Source organism: Puma concolor, chromosome B4 (genome assembly GCF_028749965.1).
Source record: "Puma concolor isolate L17-30 chromosome B4, mPumCon1.1.hap2, whole genome shotgun sequence".
Classification (NCBI taxonomy): Eukaryota; Metazoa; Chordata; class Mammalia; order Carnivora; family Felidae; genus Puma; species Puma concolor.
The window spans coordinates 20,006,228-20,029,296 of record NC_141673.1 but is presented as its reverse complement, the minus strand read 5'-3'; the positions used below and the strand labels follow the sequence as shown (position 1 = coordinate 20,029,296).

At 39.4% G+C, this 23,069-nt stretch overlaps 1 protein-coding gene across 3 annotated transcripts in view; it reads right to left on the bottom strand.

The window, feature by feature from the left end:
- GNPTAB (N-acetylglucosamine-1-phosphate transferase subunits alpha and beta) overlaps positions 1–23,069 on the bottom strand; it is a 74,221-nt gene that overhangs the window by 29,286 nt on the left and 21,866 nt on the right. For 2 of the 3 annotated variants that reach the window (XM_086712525.1, XM_086712524.1), the window contains exons 2-7: positions 20,431–20,516; positions 13,300–13,419; positions 11,951–11,992; positions 9,429–9,634; positions 3,929–3,993; positions 3,526–3,660 (exon numbers count right to left, since the gene is read on the bottom strand). In XM_086712525.1, the coding sequence (XP_086568651.1) occupies positions 3,526–3,660; positions 3,929–3,993; positions 9,429–9,634; positions 11,951–11,992; positions 13,300–13,419; positions 20,431–20,516 (654 nt within the window). Of the gene's footprint in view, positions 1–3,525; positions 3,661–3,928; positions 3,994–9,428; positions 9,635–11,950; positions 11,993–13,299; positions 13,420–20,430; positions 20,517–23,069 lie in introns of those variants that run through there. The other variant, XM_086712526.1, reaches the window with a different exon arrangement.

The following is a 23,069-nucleotide window of genomic DNA, read 5'->3' as shown; positions in this document are numbered from 1 at the left end:
GAGCACCTGCAGCAGCCAAAGCGCAGTGGGGTGGTCAAACCCGAGTGGAGGATGGAGATGTATCATGAACCTTCTTTCCTTTAAAAATGTATTACAGTTGGAATCATATAAACAGATTCAAGAATGTCATTCTCTCTGCATAAGGAAGTTGAGCTAACAGTCAGAAGTACAGCTACACGCGTCTATAATTCCCGAACCAATAGCTTGGAAGCCAAGAAGCTAAATAAACATCGGGGGAAACGAACGCTAATCTATGCTTTTATCTGTCCAAATCAGTACGAAAAATAAGTGATGGGAGAAAAACACATGCAGAACAGTGAAAAGAGGGATCCCTCCTTCCCACCACACACATAAATTGGCTACAAATTATCAGAGACTTAAACATAAGACTTGACACCATAAAACTCGTAGAAGAAAACAAAGGGAAGGATCTCCTCCATAGCAATCTTGGCAATGAGTTTCTGGACGTGATGCCAAAAGCACAAACAACAAAATAAAAAATCAATAAATGAGACTACATCAAACTCAACAACTTCTGCACAGCAAGAGAAACAATTAACAAAATGAAAAGAAAACCTAAAGAATGGGAGGAATTTTTGCAAACCATATATTGGATAATGGGGTTAATATCCAAAATATAAAGACCTCATACAGCTTAACAACAACAACAAAATCCAATTTAAAAAGGAGAAATAAATAAATAAATAAACAATAAATTAGAATGAGCAGAACTAAGTAGACATTTTTTGAAAGAGAACATTAAAGTGGCCAGCAGACATGAAAAGATGTTCAGCATCACTAATCATCAAGGAAATACAAATCAAAACCATAATGAGATACCACCTCATACCTGTCAGAATGGCTACTATCAAGAAGTCAAGAGACAACAAGTGCTGGCAAGGACGTGGAGAAAATGGAACCCTTGTCCACTGTTGGTGGAAATGTAAATTGGTCCAACCACTATGGAAAACAATATGGAGGTTCCTTAAAAAATTAAAAATAAACCTACCATATGATGCAGCAATTCCACTTCTGGGCACATATCCAAAGGAAATGAAAACAGGATTTTGAAGAGACATCTGCACTCCCATGTTTATTACAGCATTATTCACAATAGCCACGATATGGAAACAACCAAAATGCCCATCAACAGGTGAACAGATTAAAGAAAAAAAAAAAAAAGATGTAGTATATATACATAATGGAATATAATAATATTCCATTTGGCCGTGAGAGAGGAGGATATCCTGCTATCTGTTACAACATAGATGGACCTAATGCTTAGTACATTACACTAATAAGTGAGGCAAGTCAGAGAAAGACAAATTATATGTGGAGTCCAAAAAAGTCAAACTCATAAAAAACAGAGTAAAATGGTATTTACCAGGGGATGGGGGACTGGGGAATAAGACCGATGTTTTAAAACACAAACTTTGCAATGAGTAATAAATAAGCCAGAGAGAGCTAATACACAGTATAATCAATATAGACAATACTATGCTATAATTATGTAGTGATAAATACTGCTACCATGGCAATCATATTACAATACATAAATGTATTTAAAGTAACATATCATAGGGGCACCTGGGTGGCTCAGTTGGTTAAGCGGACGATTCTTGGTTTCAGCTCAGGTCATGCATGATCTCACAGTTTGTGAGATTGGGCCCTGCATCAGGCTCTTTGCTAACAGCGTGAAGCCTGCCTAGGAGTCTCTCTTCCTCTCTCTCTGCCTCTCTCCTGCTCGCTCATTCTCTCTCAAAATAAACATTAAAAAAAAAAAAGTAACATGTTGTACACCTTAAATTTACACAGTGTTATGTCAAACTTTTTCAATTTAAACAAACAAAAAAACTTAGAGGAAGGAGGAATATCTATTTTGTTTTAATTTTTTTTTTAACGTTTATTTATTTTTGAGACAGAGAGAGGCAGAGCATGAACGGGGGAGGGTCAGAGAGAGGGAGACACAGAATCTGAAACAGGCTCCAGGCTCTGAGCTGTCAGCACAGAGCCCGACGCGGGGCTCGAACTCACGGACCGCGAGATCATGACCTGAGCCGAAGTCGGCTGCTTAACCAACTGAGCCACCCAGGCGCCCCAGGAATATCTATTTTTAAATAACTGAAGATAAGTAATAATTCAACCCTGATCTAGCTGCACACTACCATATTTCCAGGTACCATAAAAAAAACTTAGGAAAATATGAAAAAAAGAAAGAATATAAATATCATTCTATTACCATCGCACTTACAGAGGTGATGTAGTATATCTTAAAACAGTGGTACATTTATGGAGAAAAGAAGTTAAAGGGAACTTTAGGAGTGGGGCAGGGTATAAAAAATATGGTCAAGACAGGAACTCAAGAACTCTCCAATCACTGCTCTCCCCCACCATTGCTTCCTCATCTCTACCCTTTCACCTCTAAATTGTTGAACGACATCAATAGAAGGAAGTAAGAATCAGGAACCTGACCGTGGCAGAATTTAAAGAATGTTTCCTTGCAAAATCAAGAAAACCAGACCCTAAAAATTTCTGAGCCCAGAACTTTATGCCTTCTGTTCTAAGAAAAAGGCATTCATGTTTCATAACCCGGAATGTTTCTGACAGAACTGCAGGCATCTTGACATAAGGTCAAAAGGAAAGAACACCCACACAATAGAGCAAGTGGCTTGAAAACAATAAATGTTAAGGAAAAGGCATGTCTTGGGTCAGCCTCCAGAGTCAACCCTAACAAATGGCATCAAAGCATTAAGAGTTAGGGGTGCCTGGGTGGCTCAGTCAGTTGAGCATCCAACTTTGGCTCAGGTCATGATCTTGCGGTCTGTGGGTTCAAGCACCATGTTGGGCTCTGTGCTGACAACTCAGAGCCTGGAGCCTGCTTCGGATTCTGTGTCTCTCTCTCTCTGCTCCTCCCCGACTCACACTCTCTCTCTCTCTCAAAAATGAATACGTGTTATAAAATATTTTAGAAAAAAAACAAAAACATATAGAGTTAATAGGTACAAGTTCTAAATACGTTGGTGGCTCAATTACCTACTAGTGAAGAAGGCTTTCACGTTATCAAAATTCCAAGTATCTGATGCATCCTCCCTCTATGAGTGAAGGCTCTTAATAAAGGCTCAGGCTGCAGTCCCTGTCTACTTACTGTGAGTTTGACCTCCCCCCCTACTCCCTCCTCTGTGCTTCCATTTCCTTGCACTGTCAGCTCCACCAGGTCTTTTGTCTGTTTTGTCTACTGCTATACTCTCAGCAGGTGTAACGGCACCTGAGACACAGTAGGAGCTCATTTGTTAAACAAATGAATCATGTTTCTGTCTGGGAATCCAGTAAACCAAGTAAGACTCTGCAACTTTTGCCCAAATAAAAAGAGTAAGGATCTTCCATAAAGAAAGACAACACTGTGGCAGAATAGAGACCTGCTCTGCTTATGACTATCAGCTATGCTAGAATTCAAATGGACCACAGAGAACAGTCGGGCATTACATGAAATGTGTTATACTCACTGCTCAGTTCCTATGCTCTTACCAGTTTTATTTTAGAAGAAAGATTTTCTGGCAATTTTGTTTTTAGTTGATTTGTTTCCTTGAATGTCAGTGGAAATCCACTCAGGAAAGCCAAATCTTGCATTAGCACTAACCCAGGGACTTCTTTATCCGTGGTCTAAAATAAGAGAGGGAAAAACACAACTCACTCTCCACACCATATGGCTGGTAAAAACTTACAGCTGGGAAAACTAGTAAAGATTTACTACATCTATCTACCAGCTTCAAAATCAGAACATTACTGTTACTTAAATCGGCACTCATTAATACTTGTAAGCTAGGCTAAGAGGAAAAGTATCAAAAAGCCTCTCAAGGTAAAACAGCTTTATTACTTATACTTTTATTCTAACCTACTGTATAAATATAATTGATTTAAAATAACATACCAAATAGCCCCTCCAAACTGTCTGTTTGCTGTTTCCTTTAAACATTCCATTCTGGGCATCTTCAACTACAATAAAGAATACAATAAGCAAGCACATTCTTAATGAATACTACTATGATATCTGCCAGGACACTACAAAGCATTTTGAGACTGTATAGCAGACTGTTATATGGTCTCAAAAATAGGTAGCTGGGGAAACAACATTAACCCATCCAACAAAAGGGGAATGATGTAATACCAGTGTGCAATTAAATGCTAAATTTGCAGTGCTGTAGAAGAGATTCATACAGGCAGCAGAAACGTGAAGATGACAGATTGAGAGAATCGCAGATGTAGGAGCAAACATGGACATATTTAATAAAAAAAAAAAAAAAGAATTATTTGGTGCAAGTAAAACATTTGGGAGTGGTGGGTACTAGGAAAAAGGGGTAACCAGAAGAAAGGCCCTTGAAAGCCACGCCAATGGCATTATGATTAACAGCAGGGAACCACTGTAGGTCCTAGGGTTCCTTCAAGGGTGACAATGAATTCCTAAAATTCATCAGGTAAGGCCGAATAGAGCAGATTAAGTTGGAGGGTGCAGAGGGGCGATGACACAGCCCAACTGGGAGAGGGTTCTAAAGTGACGGGGACAAATGAGATCATCAGCTTGCTGCTGTCATCTGGAGATCCCAAGGATCTTGGAAAACAGGAGAGGTCAGAAGGCTGTCATCTTCAAAATGGGCATGGAAAGCAGGGTCTGGCCTGTCAAGATAGCTGTCGATCCTGGGAAAGAGTTTCAGAGGTACCATAAAAATAGAACTGGTGAGCAATGAAAAAAATCAAAGCCTTTGCAGTATACTGTTAATCTTTAAAGGAAGCACTGAGCACTAAGAATTATGAGTTCATTACAAATAAATTTATCAGATATGCACCTGTCTCTTTCTGTCTCTCTCCTATGCTGGCAGATCAGAGAACTCTGAAAGATGTGGTATGTCATCTGTGCACAATTTCAGCAAGGTAGCTAATGGCATCTCATGTCATCTCTATGGACATAACAGAGACTTAGCCTAGATCCTAAGTTCAGTGGATTATAACCAATTCTGACTGAAGACTGAAATTATAAAGCCACAATTAACCTAGAGAGAGGTTTCGAAGATCGTGCCATAGGTTTGTGTTGTTCAACAGTCTTTCAAGGTTTTGGAAAACATAGAAGGCATGCTTCTATGAAATGTGTGGATTTACATAAAGCCAACAGAGAAGTGATTATCCTGGATAACATACTAGGGGTTCCCCAAAGTTCTTATTTGAAGCAATGAGTGAGACCTAACAAAATGAAATCTGCTACAAAGGTTAAGACCTTTAAGCTGGTACCAAAAACCAACTACACGAGCATAAATTAAGAAGTATTGGAGCATTAGCAAGGATTGTTTCTTTAGAAAGACAGGTGTTTTAGTCCAGGGCAAGTTCAGTAAGAGTCAACAATGTGCTGTGGCCATACTGAATTTCTACTGTAATTCTGTGCTTGCTTGCTTGCTTAATTTACTCACTCATTTATTTAATAGAGAGAGGGTGCTGAGTGAGGGAGGGGATGGAGGGAGGGAGGGAGGGAGGGAGGGAGGGAGGGAGGGAAGGAGAGAGAGAGAGAAAGTTCCATGAAGGTCAGAGGGAGAGACAGGGAGGGGGGGGGGGGAGAGGGGGAGAGGGAGAGGGAGAGAGGGAGAGAGAGAGAGAGAGAGAGAGAGAGAGAGAGAAGGAACTGGGGCTCACCGAAAGCGGGGCTCTATTCCTCACCATCAACCCATCAGGAAATCCTGTTAGGTTGACCTTCAATCCAACCTGTTCTCTCCACTACTCTGATCCAAGTCACCTTCCCTCTTGCCTGAATCTTGCCTGAATGATTCTATCTTTGCCTCTCCTCAGTTTATTCCCACCACAGCAGCCAGACTGCTCCTTTTGGAACATCAGTCAGATCATATCACTCCTGTACTCAAACCCTCTAATGACTGCTCACTGCACTCTGAGTTAAAGCCAAAGTCCTCACCATGGCTGCCAGGGCAGACCCCCTATGTTCCCCATTACTTCTCTAGACTTATCTCTTGCCCCTCTCCCTTGTTCACCCTATTCCAGCCACACCAGCCTCCCTGCCAGACACACTCCTGCCTCAGGGACTTTGCAGTGGCTATTCCACTTAAGTGAATCACTCCTTCCCCATATATTCATGTTGCTGGTCCTCCCACCTACTTTAAATTTTCACTCAAAAATCACCTTCTCAGTGAGTCTGCCCCTATCACTCGATTTCCCCTGCTCAATTTTTCTGTACACCAGTTGTCTCCTACAAACTATATAATTTATTTGTATGCTGTATTTGTCTGTCTCCTTCTGCCAAGAGGTAAACTCAATGAGGGCAAAGATTTTTGTCTCTCTCTTCACTGCTGCATTTTCAGCACTGAGAAAAGTACCTGGCACAGAGTATGCACTCAATAATAAATACTTACTGAATGAACAGACCCACTCTCTTTGCAGACTGAACCACAGTGGGAAAAAAAAGGTTCTATTCTACTTGATACACTATAAAAGTAACAGAAACTAAAGCTCATTCTGAGAAGAACAAACTAGAACACAAGCCCCTAAGAGACAGCTAAAGGAGTAATAATGAAAAGAAATGTCACATGGGAAAGGGAGTATATTACATTAGTTCTGTAAGATCCCAAAGGGTACAAATTTAACCAGCATGAGAAAGCTACAAGGAAACACTTTATAATTCCTTGTAAAGGTCAGTGTAGTCAAGAGGTAAAGTGATCTATCACAGGAGAAAATTCAATTCCTATAGATCAAAGGGAATAAGCTTAACTGGAAAAACCACTTTGCTGAGGAAACCCAGGCCCAGGCTACAGGGCTACACTGTGTGGCTGTTGAAGTACTGTCCACTCGATAGGGTAGCAAAGTCATTGGAGGGGCGGAAATGACGTATTTCATAAAGAGAAAAAAAGTCAACAGTTTTTGATAATTAACTGAAAAGAGGTTAAATGAGATAAATGGAACATCAAATGTGGAACAAATGTTTTATCGAGATCAGGGTCGGCATTCCATGGCCAAAACTTAACCACTGCCTGTTTTAGTACAGCCCCAAGTGAAGGACAGTTTTGACATCTTAACAAGGCTAAATGTTAAATACTTATATAAATGCCTACATAATATCCTCCATTTTGCCTCTTGGCCCATAAAGCCCAAAATGTTTATTATCTGATCCTTTAAGAAAGAATTTGGCAATCCTTCATCTAGATAATTGAGGATAAAGAATGTGTCTATGGCGCACTAGAAATATGAGCTCCGTGAAGGTAGGGATGTGTCTTTTTTGTTCTCTGCCATTTCCCTTTTTCCTGGAACAACCGCAATGGCCCAACAAATCTTTACTCAACAAATGAGTAAGTAGGGCAGGCAAACAGAAACCCAGGTGGGAATTCAAAAACAATGTTTAGAAGACTATAGTTTAATACAGATTTTATTTATATCAAAATTTACAACCTCTTAAGTCTTTACTATGTTATAAAATTAGCAGAGGAAAAACCCAAGACTCTCTCCATAGATATTATAACTGAATTATTATAATTCTTAACATAATATCATTCCTTTTTCTCTTCAGATGGAATGTTATCAGAGCGCCTTAACTATAGTTACTTAAAGAACAAAGCTAGGGGTGACTGGGTAGCTTAGTCGGTTGGTTGAGAATCTGATTTCGGCTCAGGTCATGATCTCACAGTTCATGAGTTCAGCCCCGCATCAGGCTCCGTGCTGACAGTGTGGAGCCTGCTTGGGATTCTCTCTCCATCTCCCTCCCTCGCTGTCCCTCCCACACTCTCTCTCTCTCTCAAAATGAAATACATACATACATATATACATACATACATAACAAAGCTGAATTTAGCCAAACAAGGAAACAGATTAATTTGCTATAATTTGTCCAAGATTATCCCTTTACTTTCCCTATATATTTAAACTGTAACTTAAAAACAAAAATATTTTATACAAAACAGTTCAGAAACAAATCTATAGCATAAAGGGGACGATATCTATACTTAGAAAGGTTAACTTGGAAACTTGAATTTCCTTTCAAGTTACAAATACCTCATTAAGTACCAGGAAGATAGTGTGATGTTAGATAATGTTCAGGACACAAATTGGTAAGTGATAAGGTTTCTGCTTGATTAAAAAATTAGATGAAAATACCATAAACTCCTGCACAACCAACAACTAAGTTGTGAGTCGGGTGACAAGTACAGGGATACAGAAAAGTCAAAATAAATAGAATCACTGTGAATGCACTGCTCGGGATCTTCATGGAGACAGAACTGGAGATGGGGTGGGAAAGAACAGGAGATGGGCTAGGAGGGAAAGGGGACCAGGAGAGCAGCACCACGTGTGATGACAAGGGCAGCCTCGAGGAGATGCTGGAGAGCTGGAATGTGAGGAACAATGGGCAGAGTCAAGGCAATCAAAGCTGAGTCCTGAACACCAGGGAAAAGGATTCTCTACCATGTGAAAAACAAATACTACTGTAGTGTCTTCAAAAAAGGAGCGAACCAATAAAATCAGAGCTTTCTGGTTCATTTACAGTTATATGCAGGACAGACTAGAGAAGAACTTTATAGGTAGGTAGGCAGAGCAGCTAGGCGGCTATCACTGGAGCCTGTGTGAAGAAATTGGGTCTGGTGTGGGGGAGGTGAGATGAGTAAGAAAGGGGAGAATCATTTGCAGAAAGCAAAAGTAATAGGGTGAGGTCAATATACTGGTGATGGAGGATAAAAAGCAAGAACACATCGAAGATACTTCCAAAGATTTAAGCTGGGAGGTATGACACTGAAAGAATGGGAACTTGAGACTAGGCCTCAATGCTATAAAGGGAACGTGACAGCTTTCATTTTACACAAGTGAAAAACATAGAGCCTCTAAGGAGAGGGTCTCAGTGCAGAGGAAGCAGGAGAGACAGCACACCAGAGGAGACACGGGCATGGGGCTCAGCAACTCAGTGGCCAAGTAGGAGGATAGGATCTCTAGATGCAGGTATTGTTCTAGGCCGGAAATTACAATTTCAATTCTATTATCTAGCCAAATCAACTGTATAACCAGTTATTTCAGGATGTAAAGTAAGAATGTTCCAGGTATGTTCTGTCCATACTGTAGAAAACAACCTTGCTGAAGAGTTATATGGTGGTAATAATAATAATAATAATAATAATAAGCCTCCACAATGACTCAGAGGCTAGAGAATAAGGTTAATCTACGTATCAAAGTTAAGGTCCACAGCACAGAAAGACAAGTGTATTACACAGAGTAAAATGTATGCAATCCCTTTCTGAAGTTAGGGCTGAAATACAGCGGCAGCTCTTCTGCCTCTCTTGTTATGTTTTTAGTTTATCGGACACTTTTTTAAAATTGAATCATGTCTGTTCCATTCAGAATTTTGTTATTCAAACTGCCAATGAGAACATGATTTTCAAATACCTGTAAGGTGATCTTACCATTCTTAGTACTGTCGAAAACAACAACTGAGACATTAGTGGAAGGGTTTTTTGGTTTTGCAACGTTGAATACGTCACTGGCAGAATGAAAAGAAGGATAAAGAGATGGCAGGTCCTTCAGTGTGACGCTGGCTGGCAGGGCTGGGTCCAGGACGAGCATTGGCACCTTAATGCAGTATGTCAACAAACATTCCAACTGCTTCTCGCTGGAAACAAACACCAACATGCTCACAAACGTTCGTGAAAATGTGATCAACACTACAAAGCTTGTTGGTACTACTAAATTTTGCAGATGTTTTTCTAGATCCATAAAAAAATCATAATTTTTTACTAAACAAAGAATTTTTATCTCAAGAATAGAAAAAGAGAGCAAGTAGGACATAAAATTATTAAACAAGTACAGCTCTCAAGCTTTCAAACTCCTATTAATATGATTGTCACCAAAATTTACTAACTCAAAGGTGCACAAGAAACTAAGCATTTCATTTAAGCATTTCATTACTACCATCTTAAAGATTATTCATAATTCCAGTGAAGCCTATCATTTGGCAGAGCAGGAATAGATAAATTCTGTTTAACAGAGTATCATCCTACCAGATACAATTTATCAATTCTGATCAGAATACAATAAAGTACATTCGAAAGACGACACCAACGGAAACAACAGCAAATGTGACAAGGTTCTAATATGAATGTATAAGGTATTTCTATCTAAATGTAAGGAATGCCTAGAATAAACATATTACCTAAATAAACAATGGACAAAACACAGCTAGAGAATTCACAGAGAGAGAGAGCTATGACTAGTTAAGCAATATATAAAATTGTCCAACTGCACTAATATTTAAAGAAATGCAAAAAAAAAAAAAAAAAAAAAAGAGTTATCACATTTTGTTTACTAAATTAGCATCGCTCAAAAAATGGACTCAATGTTACTGCAAGCCCAGTAAACCTATCCCTTTCAAACACTGCTGGTGTCACTGCAGATGGGTGTTCCCATTTTCTCTCTGGAGAAGCAATTTCATAGTATATGTGTGTATATTCATAGTATATGTGTGTATATTCATAGTATATGTGTGTATACTCAGAGCCATAAAAACTTACACATATGCTTCTACCTCAGTAGTTCACTTCCAGGAATCTAGTCCAAGTAGGAGAAGAGAAACAAAACAGGAAAAACAAACCCACATACAGAAAATGCCACAGACCCAAATATAAGATTGCAAACTATTTACAATAGTGAAAATACAGAAGTGCCTAATATTTAGTAAATTATAGTACAGTTACTTTACGGGATATGATACAACAATTAAAATTGAGGGGCGCCTGGGTGGCGCAGTCGGTTAAGCGTCCGACTTCAGCCAGGTCACGATCTCGCGGTCCGGGAGTTCGAGCCCCGCGTCAGGCTCTGGGCTGATGGCTCAGAGCCTGGAGCCTGTTTCCGATTCTGTGTCTCCCTCTCTCTCTGCCCCTCCCCTGTTCATGCTCTGTCTCTCTCTGTCCCAAAAATAAATAAATGTTGAAAAAAAAAAAAATTTAAAAAAAAAATTGATAAGTAAGAAGCATGAAGATAATTTATGAACATAGCTGTGTAGATTATATACAATTTTTAAAGCAGGATACAAAATTGCACAGAGATTACAAATTACAACTATAAATATATGCACAAAAAGGGAATAAAAAAATGATCACAGTTTGTTGAATGGGGGCCGTAGAAGTATCTTCTTTTCACTCCTCTCAATCCTTTGTAACATGGCATCATTACTTTAAATAATTAAAAATTTTATTTATGTCATTTAAAAATAACAGTTTTAACAGTGGTATATTTATAAATAAATATATAGAACATAAAGAAATGATTCAGAAGGTACTTCTAAATCTCAAAATTCCTCAGGATCATTTCTATAAAATAACTCTTTTATTTTAAAACTAATGGTTAAGTGAGAAAGTGCCATTAACAGAGATTTCTGCTTGTCAGTGAGGCAGTTTTGTTTTAAGGACCTACCAGAGTCTGGTAGGATTCAAATCACAGTAGACACATCTGATTCTTGGCATTGGGCTAAATCCCCTTCCCAAGTCCTTAAATATAAGACATACAACTATGACAGCTTTTAAAAATAAGGAAATATATAATGAACACACAATTGAATGATGGATATAAATCCTATAAATGAAAACACTGGGTATAAGTTACACATTAAGTGGACCAAGAGAACAGCGCACCAAGACAGATTGATGGAAACAGCAGAGCAGAAAAACCTTACATCCAAAAACCTAACCCATCCAGAAACAATAAAGCTTTTGTTAGCTACAACCCAAACAAGAGTTCTCAATCAACTATGCCTCTGGCATTGCAAGATTTCCCATCTAAAAGAGGCAATTAATTTGGGGGTCAAAAGCTAGCAGATGAGGGATTAAACAGGAACAATAAACACAAAATACTGTATATCCAACAAAAAACAATAAGAACCTGGAAGTTTCACTTCAACTTCTATTCCTAAGAGGAAAATCAAAACACTTACCTCTTCTTGGTTGGTTCTGTTGCGTTCTTCCCAAGGATTTCTCTAATGAAAGCAAATATATTTCATTACATATTCATGAGCTAGTACTAGTCCTAAATGTGAACAAAAGGTAACTAACAACAATGATTTTCTTAGTTACTCCACTGGACTAACTAGTAGGTTAGGAAATACAATGCTTACAACATTTAATATGCATAATAAATTTTAAGTTTCAATGAAATATGCTCAACAATTATTATCACATACCTCCCACAGTAACCATGAAAGTTGACTCAAGCTTTTACATTTTACTACTAAAACATGGTACCAGGCTGCCAAAGTTATTTTCATGCACTGGGAAGGTATCCTATTCTCTGACACAAAGAGAAAGAGAAAATTTGTTGCAGTGTAACATGGCCAATGACCTGCAACTGGGGAGCACCCATCATATTTATGAAGAAATGAATGGAGAAATGGAGAAATTCTCAGAAAATGCTAAGGAATCAGAGGGGAAGTTATATCAGCCAGATTTTTAGCTCTTAAGGCTCTCCATTCAAGTACATTGTACCTTTCTCAGATAAAAGAACTAAAATGATCAAAATTCCACATATAAAAAAATTAGCAGTTTCTAATTCCATATTGTATGATTTAACATTAAAAGGGGTAAAGGGAACATACTTTGTACTGTATTTATCAAACGGAAAAAAGTTAAGTCTGTAGGCCTGTTTTATTTTCAAGGGAATAATGGGTCTTACCATGAAACTTTTTTCCATAATAACACCTTATTTCATGAAGGTATCACACATGGGACTCAGACTGAGTAAGCAAGAACCCGTGGGAGACTCCTTTCCTTTCAGGCCCTCAGAGAGCAACGCATCACTAGAATAGCACAGTCATAAAATGGCCATCTAACGAAGTGGCTGAGTCCTCACTGGGTACCAAGAAACAAGGGTCAGACACATGGGTGACAAAATCTTGTAATGGCATGAATTTGAGATGCAGGTTTTTGTTTGGATTAGCACTGTGAACATCACCCTACCCTTCTGAAATGCACTGTTACTTGTATTCATAGAACTTTGTGTGTTGTTGTTTCTTTTTAATTCCAATTATTGTTAGTTTTTTTTTTTTTAAAGTTCTATTTATTTTGGGCGGGGGGGGGGGAGGGTGAGCATGTGTACATGCAGTGGAGGGGCAGAGAGATACAGAGAATCCCAAGCAGGCTCTGCACTGTCAGTGCAGAACCTGATGTGGGGCTTGATCTCATGAACCATGAGATAATGATCTGAGCAGAAATCAAGAGTCAGATGCTTAAATGATTGAGCCACCCAAGCACCCCAGAGTGTGTTTTGTTTTTTAAAAATCCATTTTACCTCATTGCTTTCTGCTCCTCCTCCATCTGTTCTCGGACTTGCTGTAGCTCCTTCAGTAGTTCAAGATCTGTGCCATTCACCCAGGTATAAACCACGTCGATTGGCATGGGCAGACAGAGCCTAGGGCAAAGCCACAGGTCCTTCAGCTTACATGCATTTTTCCAATACATTTAGGAATAAGAGTATATAACAGGACTTAAACTCAAAGATTATGAAAAAAAATCAATGAAAAGGTAATCTAGCCAACTGTATCACAGACTTGCATGACTTCAAGCTGGAGCTGGGAGACGACTTGTTGAAAACTTTCTCTGCAAGATACACGCAGATAATTTCTGCAGTTCTGCATCATTTAATCCTCACAACCACCCTGTAAAGAAGCTGCCATTACTCCACTTCTAAGACCGTCAGGAGGTCCCAGAAGCTCAGTTTACACTGCTACATGCTCAGTTTGACAAACAAGGGTGTTGCAATGCAAATGCCCCCAAACAGAGAAAAGAAATTAAAAGCAAAACAAAATTACCAAAAAGGAGTTATCCAACAGCCCATAATGAAAACCTAGCCCTATTTAATGCTGCAGTCCTCCTATTCCCTGCTGCCCCAAGCCCAGCCCCTCCCAACCCTCCTCACCCTGCCCTGCATTTTCTTGTCTTCATAGCACTGACCACCTTTCTAACATATTAAATAATTAACTTGTTACCTACACTGGTAATTGTATGTGTCCCTCCCCCAGAATGTAAGCTCCAAGAGGGCAGGAAACTTTCTTGTTTTGTTCCCTAAAGTACCCAATCAATTAGAAAAGTGCCCAGCATACACGCACTCAGTATTTGTTCAATGAGTCTATGATATATGTGAGACACTAGCACAGACCTTCCTGATACTGCTAACGTTTTTCCTTATTATCTTTTCCTCAAAATAAGGAGTGAGGCAGGCATCTAATTCTTGAGTATCCCACCTAAGCCTCATGTTTGTGTTCTGTTCAGGTTTTAACCCTGCTGAAAGCTCTCTTCCCCTTTCTTTTACCAACTTAACCAAATCATCCCCATCTTTCAGGTCTACTTCAGATCTATAATACAGTAGTTCATTATGACTCGTAGGCAGGTGGCATTTCAGCAAAGACGTGAAAGAGAGGAAGCAAGCCATATGAGGGGAAGAATGGTCCAGAGAATGGGAACACCATGTGCAAATGTTCTGAGGCAGACACCCAACAGGCACAGCCAAGGAACTAGAGGCCAGTGTGGCACAGACAAGGGGAGCACGAGGAAGAGCATAAAGGAAGATGGGGGTCAAAGAGGAACCAGGGACCCAGAGCTTCACAGGAAATCAGGAATCACCTCATACTCAGGCATATGTGATAGCTGAGCATCTACCAACCCTCCCGTTAATGTTCACCACTGTCTGCAGAATGAAATCTAAACTCCTCCATAATGTGTCCCTTGTGCTCTAGACACTCCAATTGCTTACCCAAGCAGGGTAAGACTTGCAAGCTTTTGCACCTTTGAACATGCCTCTCCCACTGTCTAAAATATCCTCCTTCCCCAATTGCCCTCTTCCCTCACCTCCCACAAAGAGAATGTACTGCTTAACACACAGTTTCCATTGTAATCTGTACTCTAAGGAACTCTTAGCATACTATGTTGTACTAGTTTTTATGCATGTCTATCTTCCACTAGATGGAGTATCTCTAGGGCAGAAATGGTACTATGCATTCTGTGCTCTGCTTCAATTACTTCCTCTCTTTCCCATATCTTCAGACTCTCTCTCCTCACCATAAGTAACAGTACACAAAAGCTTCCTCAGCTAGGTTTTTTAATCGCATTTATTATACCAATGGTTCTCAAATGTTAGCAGGCAACAGAATCACCTTTGGGCTTGTAAAAACAGATAGCTGGGCTCCATCCCCAGAGTTTCTGACTCATTAGGTCTGGAGTGGGGCCTGAGAACTCACATTTCTAACAAGATCCCAGGTAATGCCAATGCTGCCAGTCCAGAAATCTGAGAAATAATGATTTATATGCAGGTTGTAGTTCACATTTTTAAGTTAAAAAAAAAAAAAAAGCTTCCCCCACTAAAATGCCAATTCTATATGAGGTCAGTGAGTTTCTCTTGTTCATCACAAGATGCTTAAAAATAGGGCTTGGTACATGAATGGGATTTAACATATACTCATTGGCTAAATTAAAACTCTAAGTTCATTCCCTCAACATATAAATCAGTCTTTTGTGGAAGGAAGGAAGGAAGGAAGGAAGGCAGGCAGGCCGGTCTTGTATTACCCACATCTAAATTATCCAAGGTCATCTCACTCTCAATTTCTGACTAAAAATTAATTTGAAAAACTGCTTAGATGACATATTTTTTAAACTTTTTTTTTTTTTTAAAGAATTGTACTTTCCAAAGCTATCCTGTAAAAGTAATCACCTGCTATTAAAGATCTTTTAATAGAATCAAGAGATATCCATACATGTTCATTTGGGGAAATAATTAAGTATATAATGGATTGATGTACTAGCTCTTCTAATAAGTTTGTATTACAAGATCAATTTAATTCTCTGGTGTTAAACTAACAAACTAAGGAGATCGTGTGATCTGCCCCAGGTCAGTGAGTCAGTTGTTTTTCTACTACTAGACATGGCCACAATGAGTTTGAGTCTTTATTTCTGACCACAAGACCACTATATCTAAGTTTCCAGATGAAGGAAAGCCTTTATCTTAGAGTTGAAGACTAAATAAGTCACCTGTGACTCAGAACCAAAGCCATGGTGACAGTAATACAGCTTTTATTTTAATCAGTTTGGTTTAAGTGAATACACAGGCACTATGACATGTAAAGGATACTACGAATGTAGTCCTTTGGTTCTACATTCTATAAACTAGGTATGAAAACTCAGAACTTAAATGGTATCTTAATGCCAAAGAGTTGGAAGAGATTTTACACTTAATCTAATACCTACATTTTAGAGATGACAAGACTAGGCCCAGACTGACTTAATGCCTTATAATTAGTAGTAGATAATTTACATATTCACTTGTTACTGACATATAGAATAGACCTTTCTTTTAAAGGGGCACCTGGGTCGCTCAGTCGGTTAAGCATCCACTTTGGCTCAGGTCATGATTTTGCAGTTCATGAGTTCCAAGACCCACACTAGGCTCACTGTTGTCAGTGCAGAGACCTGCTTTAGATCCTGTCTCCCTCTCTCTCTCTGCCCCTTCCCCACTCATACTCTCTCTCTCAAAAATAAACATTAAAAAAATTTTTTTTCAAATAACATTAAAAAGACTTGCAGAGAAACTGGCAAAATGATGAAAACTCCCTATAAACATTATGGTATTTTAAAATGTATTAGAACATGTGATATGTTATATATGATCTATTTACATGTCATCTTCAAAATTAGGCAATTTTGAAATATCCTTATATAAAAACCAAACTATATTTTAATGCAATCTAAAATTAGGAGGAGAAATATTTAACACCCATACACAAAATTTTTCAGAAAGAGAACAAGAATGTTTGATTAAAACCGCTGACCTCAGTATCTGGATTTTCTAAAGCTACTTTTCCTTCTAAAATTTGGATGCTCCTTCAGGGCAGGAATTCATGCAACTGCACCATCAGCACCTAGCACAGCATAAGGCACAGTAGGTTGAGTAGATGCTTGATAAATATTTGATTTTAAAAAGACAATCCATTTTGAGCTTTTCTTAGGAAAATCAGCTAAAATGAAAATGAAGAAGTAGGAAAACTGTATTTCATCAAGAATCCGTAGTATTCTCCGTAGTCACCAGACCTGCAGCTTCGGTACCACCAGTGAACTTGTTAGAAATGGAAATTCTGTGAGCGCCTGTGAGACCTCCAGACGCAGAAGCTCTGGGGGTGGGGGAAACTGTATCTTCTCAAGCCTTCCATGGCATTCTGCTGCACACTAAGGTTTTAAGAACTGCTATGTGAGAGAAACGGTTCTCTACCAACTTTTTACTCTCCAGACCCTTTACACTTAAAAAATTAAGGATCCCCAAAAACTTTTGTTTATAGATTGTAACTATTAACATTTACCATATTTGAAAATGAAACACTATAAAAATACTTAATTCATCTTAAAATGTTAACATGAATAACTTTTTTAATGAAAATAATACTCTCCAAAACAATAAAAAAAACAGTGAGAAGAGAGGCATTGTTTCACTTTTCTGCCAATCTCTTTAATGACTTAGTAGAAAAGAACAAGCACCTTGCATCTTCTGTCTGCAATCTGTTCCCACGTGTTGTTTTGGCTGAAGTGTATAAAGAAAACCCAGGCTCACACAGATAATGTAGCTGGAAAGGGGAGTTGTATTTTAATAGCCTTTTCAGGTAACAGCAGGTTTTCTTCTTTGATCCTACCAAAATAAGTGGTAGCTGCTTAAAAATTCGTTGCAGTGTGGAATGTGAAGCCACATTAAAGAACTTTTTGTGCTTTTACACCAAAATCCATTGGTCTTTCTTACACTTTGAATGACTTTTTTACCCATGCAAGATTTTGTAAACACCTGTAAGGATCCTGTAACAATGTATTGGTTATCTGGAAAATAACAGCTTACTGAGTTATACACATCTGCCAAATGGTGACATATTTCCTTAATTTTCCTATATAATATTAATGAATGTGATTTTTGTGGACAATGCCACATATCTACCTAATCAGAGAAGTCTTTATGATATGTGAACTGTTAAGCTCACAGTGATAGAAACAAGTTTTCCCAAATTCTAATTTACATTTGAAAGCTCAAATTTTATCATTGGCAACGGATACTATTATTCATTTTCCTTTAAGAGACAGAATTGCTTTGTTCACTGTCAAGAAAACAGCTGTCAAATGACCAGTGTGAGTAATCACACTGTCATCTCTCAAGTTATGACAGTGGTGTCCCATGAAACAGAAGGGCTGGTCTAGGTTGCAACTCAACCACACCAGGGTTTCCTCAAGACAATCACCATACGGTCAGGTGCATTTCATCACACGTTACATTAAAAAGATGTGTGGCCAAAGGGTCAAGATACAACCAAATGAATAACTTTTAGTGCTTCAACAAGAACATTTTTAAGTGAAACTAACTTTTATCTTACCCCTGCAAATATAGGGTGGTGAAGAATACAGTGATTCATGCTAAGGTCTGGCGATCTTACCCAGCACTGCTTTTACACCACCAGTGCAAATGTCAGCACAGTACAAAAGGCAAGTAACACCTTAGAACTCTTATAAAAAACAGTTTGGATTTTGCAGACCCCTAGAGTCTTTGAAAACTATCTTTAAGAGATCCTAAGAGAAAAGCCTAGAGTTTCCCTACTTCACTAATTACTTGCTTACAAGCCATTCTCCCTACCACACTATGAAATTCTTTACCACAGATAGTTATATATCAGTGTCTAAAACAGAGTAAGGCTTAAAGATTCCTTTTCTGTTAAAGGAGCAAATTGAGGGATGTCATTCACACATAGGGCACTGAGCAAAGAGTAAAGCTTTAGTCAATTCAAAGAATCCCATAGCCCTTCCTCCCTAAGATGGTCAGGACTATAACAGTGCACACATCTAATTAGCACACTAATTTTAAAAAACACTTATTTGATAGAAACCACATAGGGACTCATAAAAAGTGAAGAGGGACAAGGAAGTACTTCTAAGCAGGGAGCAAGGGCTCCAGAGGAATTGGTGATGCAGTCTACAGATCCTCAGATAACTCTGAAGGTGAGCCAACCGACACCAAATGTAGTTATTTGCAGTTTCGTTAGGTTTTCCGGTTCAGTGAGAGCAGAGGGAAAGATTTATGAGAACTATCCTCAGGGGAAAATGGACAGTCAGGATCAAGGGAGGTTTGTGGTTATGGCCTCTGACATTTAGACTCTGGTCTAATGAGGTTAACTACCCCTGTTAGCTACCCCACATTTGTTCTGGTCACCTACTGCTCTTAGCCCCACAACGACTGGCTATGCACCATTACAATGGAAAAGAGTCAATAGATACTGCATAAAATGAATAAAAAAGGAGAGAACTCCACTTATTGTTTTAAAGTTAGAATGATGGTTACCAAAAGAATCATTAACAAAAATTTGTTAACAGGGGCGCCTGGGTGGCTTAGTCAGTTGAACGTCCGACTCTTGATCTCATGGTTTGTGAGATCAAGCCCTGTGTCGGGCTCTGTGCTGACAGCATGAAACCTGCTCAAGATTCTCTCTCTGTCTCTCTCTCTCTCTGCCCCTTCCCCACTTTCTCTCTCTCTCTCTCTCAAAATGAATAAATAAACTTAAAAAAATCATTAACAACAGTTCCTCTGGATGAGGGGAAATTCAAAATGGAACAGAGAGGCTTAACTTTTTATTTTTATGTACTGTTTGAACTGTTTTCGACCACAGACATAAACTGCTTTTACGATATAAAACAACTTAAGCACTAATTTTATAGACAAAAACCAAAAAGAGCCCGTGCAAATCATTTTAGCTGCAGGAAGGGAAGGAAGATGTGGGGAAAGATTGAGTCCACTCTGAGGTCTGTCTTATGAAGGAGGAAAAAAATCTTGAAGGAAAAGGTTGAAGACAGCATCTAAGAGTGGCTGCACCAGGAAGCTTGGCCTTAAAGAGAAAAAGACCCAACCTGCAAGGCTTGCTCCTCCTCACAGCGAGGCAGCAAGATATGGTGACCAGAGGGGTAGGTAGGGGGTCAATTCCAGTGGCTTCCACAGAATGGCTCTGGTTAACAGAGTGAGGTCAACAAGAATATGGGCCAGGGCTTGGAACAGAAGACTACCGGCCAGAGTAGCCAGCTAGTTTCCTCATCCTGCAGGCAGATTGAATTACCTTTACCTCATAGAACTAGGGCAATAATAAAATGAGATCGTGTAACTCAAAGTACTCAATAAACCGCAAGGCAGGATTACTCTTTGGGAATCAGATTTTTCAACCATAAAATGTGAGGACAGACTACAAGGTTCCTTCAGATAGGAGTAGCCTTGAATAAGTTAAACCATATATACACTTGGAAAGACCCCCCCCCCCCCCCCCCGCCTTCAACCTGAACTGTTACATTTAAAGCAAGAGTGAAATCGTGACTCATCCTCTAAGTCCAAAGAAGCTACTCTCCAAAACTGATTTCTTCTTACCGATTCTGAAAGGACTTTCCAGCAATATTGTCTCTGTAGGAATCAAACAAAACATGGTACTGATCCCGGCTCCATTCCAGAACCACCTAGGAAAAAAAAAAAAAAGGAAACAATATTTTCTCTGCATCAAATACTAAGAGTATATAACTTTCATTTCATTTCAATTTCATTAAAAATCACTAAAGGAACAGGTAAAGCAATTAAAATTCATCCATTCACCCAATGCCAACTCATGTATACCAGACACTGTGGTCGACCCAGATAAAAAAGCTACACAGATATATAAAGTTATATAGATATATAAATAAAAGCTATAGTTACTGGCCTGTGGAAAGGGGAGGGAAATCAAAGAGATTTAAAAGGATGCAATATGAGAACTGGGTCTTCAAGAATGAGTTCACCAGGTAGGGAGAAAAGGACAGCATCACAAGAGCAGGTTCCGAGGCTGAGAAGCAGCAAGGATGAATTGTTTCAGGGCAATGGTGCAGTTGGCTTTGGCTGCAGCAAAGTGGAGTAAGTGGAGAGAATGGGGCTGAGAAGGGAACAGGCCTTGACTGTGTTGTGCCCTGTGTGCCATGGGAAGCAGAGGCACTGAAGGATTTTCAAGCAAGCGACACGATCCATCCAAAACTTTGGAGACTCTCCTCAGAGCACAGAACAAAGCTAAAACAGAAGAAATTGACAAGATATGAAGCCTTACTATCTGTGAAGTTTCAGCTGATGACCTTGCCGAAGAGTTCAGGAGAGAGCGGAAGTCTTTAGATCGGAGCTCCCTCATGTCTGCACTGGAAATCTAGAAGCCAACCCAATGTGCCCCATTTCTTCTTCATTCCCTTCACCACAAAGGAAGCATCCTTCCTCCTTGCAAACATCACATCTCTGTCCACTTGCTCTGGATCTCATCAACTCATCTTAAGACCTTGCCTGCTCTCTCTTTTCCTCTCAACAGGCATATTCCAGTAATCTCAGGAAAACCTTCCCTTCACTCCACACGCTCTGCCAGCTGGTCTCTCTGTTCCAAATTCTTTCAAGGGCAAATGTCTTTAGAAGGTCACCTCCTAGGCTCTATTCACCCTTTAGCCTATTCCAATATCACTTCTGCCCTCGCCACATCAGTGGTCTTACCAATGCCTCCATGTTGTCGAATCCAGTGACATTTTTTGCCATTTCTATCTTAGTTGGTAGTGGCTGCCCAGTTCCTCCTTATTGAACCACTTGGTTTTCCTCCCATCACTCTGGTGACTCCTTTTCAGTCTCCTTTGCCAGGTCATCTTCTTCTATCTGACCTTCAAGTGTGTCCTCTCACTCTATTCCTCTTCCTGGAATGTCCTCCTTTCTGTGAAGGCTTCTTCTGGCTTCCTTCCCACGCTACAAATCCTAGGATGTGTGGCCCTGCTACACTCACATGACTACAGGGGAGCCCAGTCATTTAGATTCCACTCCAGCCAGCAGAGAGGAGAGATAGGGAATGAAATGCCCTTCCATTAAAGAAACTTCTTGGAAGGGGCACCTACCACTTCTGTTTTCACTGGCCAGAATGCAGTCACATGACAATATGTGGCTACAGGAAAGACCTTGTGAACCCATGTGCCCAACTACAACTGAACATTTCTTTGCATGGTATTCAGGCTTTCAGCATCTGGCCTCTGCCTATCTTTATAGACTTACTTCACTGGGCTGTTTCATAAACACCATAAATACAACTAATAACCCTCCCATCACTCAAGGTACTGATTTAAAAACTTAGGGTCTAATGTGCCTTGTACTGGGTTTACAAAAAGAAATAAGGTAAGTTCCTTGACTTCGAGAAACTATAGCCAGTGCTTAATAGAAAAGTTTATTGCTGGCTACAAGTGCACTGAAGGAAGACACTTAAGACTTCCCTGAAGAAGCAATGTTTAACAGTCTTAAAGGATGAACAGGAGTCTGATGGCAGTTCAGCTGGAGGACAGGGAGTATGTTACAGGGATCTGCTACCAGACTGAATGGGGCAGTGAAGAAGAAGAGAAGCAAAGGTGATTGCCAGGTTTCCAGTATTTCTACTATGAGTGACTGAAGAGACAATGGGACCACTAAATGACATGGGAGGAACAGGTGTAGTGGGGATGAGAGCTGGTAGGATTCCCATTTTAGTCATGGCAGATTTGAGGCCGTATGTGCATACAACTGGCCTCTCCAACTGGACTGGAAATTCCAAGAGGAGGGGCAATGAGCTCTACTTTAGTATCATACATAGCACCAAACTATATAGCAGGCATATAGCTATAAAATGCCATCTTCCTTGCTAAATATAGAATACATATCTATTTTTAATAATATGATTGTATTGATTTGGATCAACTAATTGAGCTCAAACTGAAATGACTCTCCATCAGTATCCCTATGTAGTTGCAAAAGGACAACCAGTATATCTATTATTTTTACAAAACAAACCACAAAAAATGAAGCTCAGTATCATTCCTCTTGGCTAGCAGGGCTACCTAGAAGATGGGAAGATAATATCAGAGAAAGCACACTTCACAAATGGCTGAAAAATTCTGACACGCTATGTGTTGACACAACGTGCCTTCCTTCATCAGATAAATTAATCTCACCATCTCCAAACCACTTTGGTGTATTAGAAAGAACAGCAGCAGCAA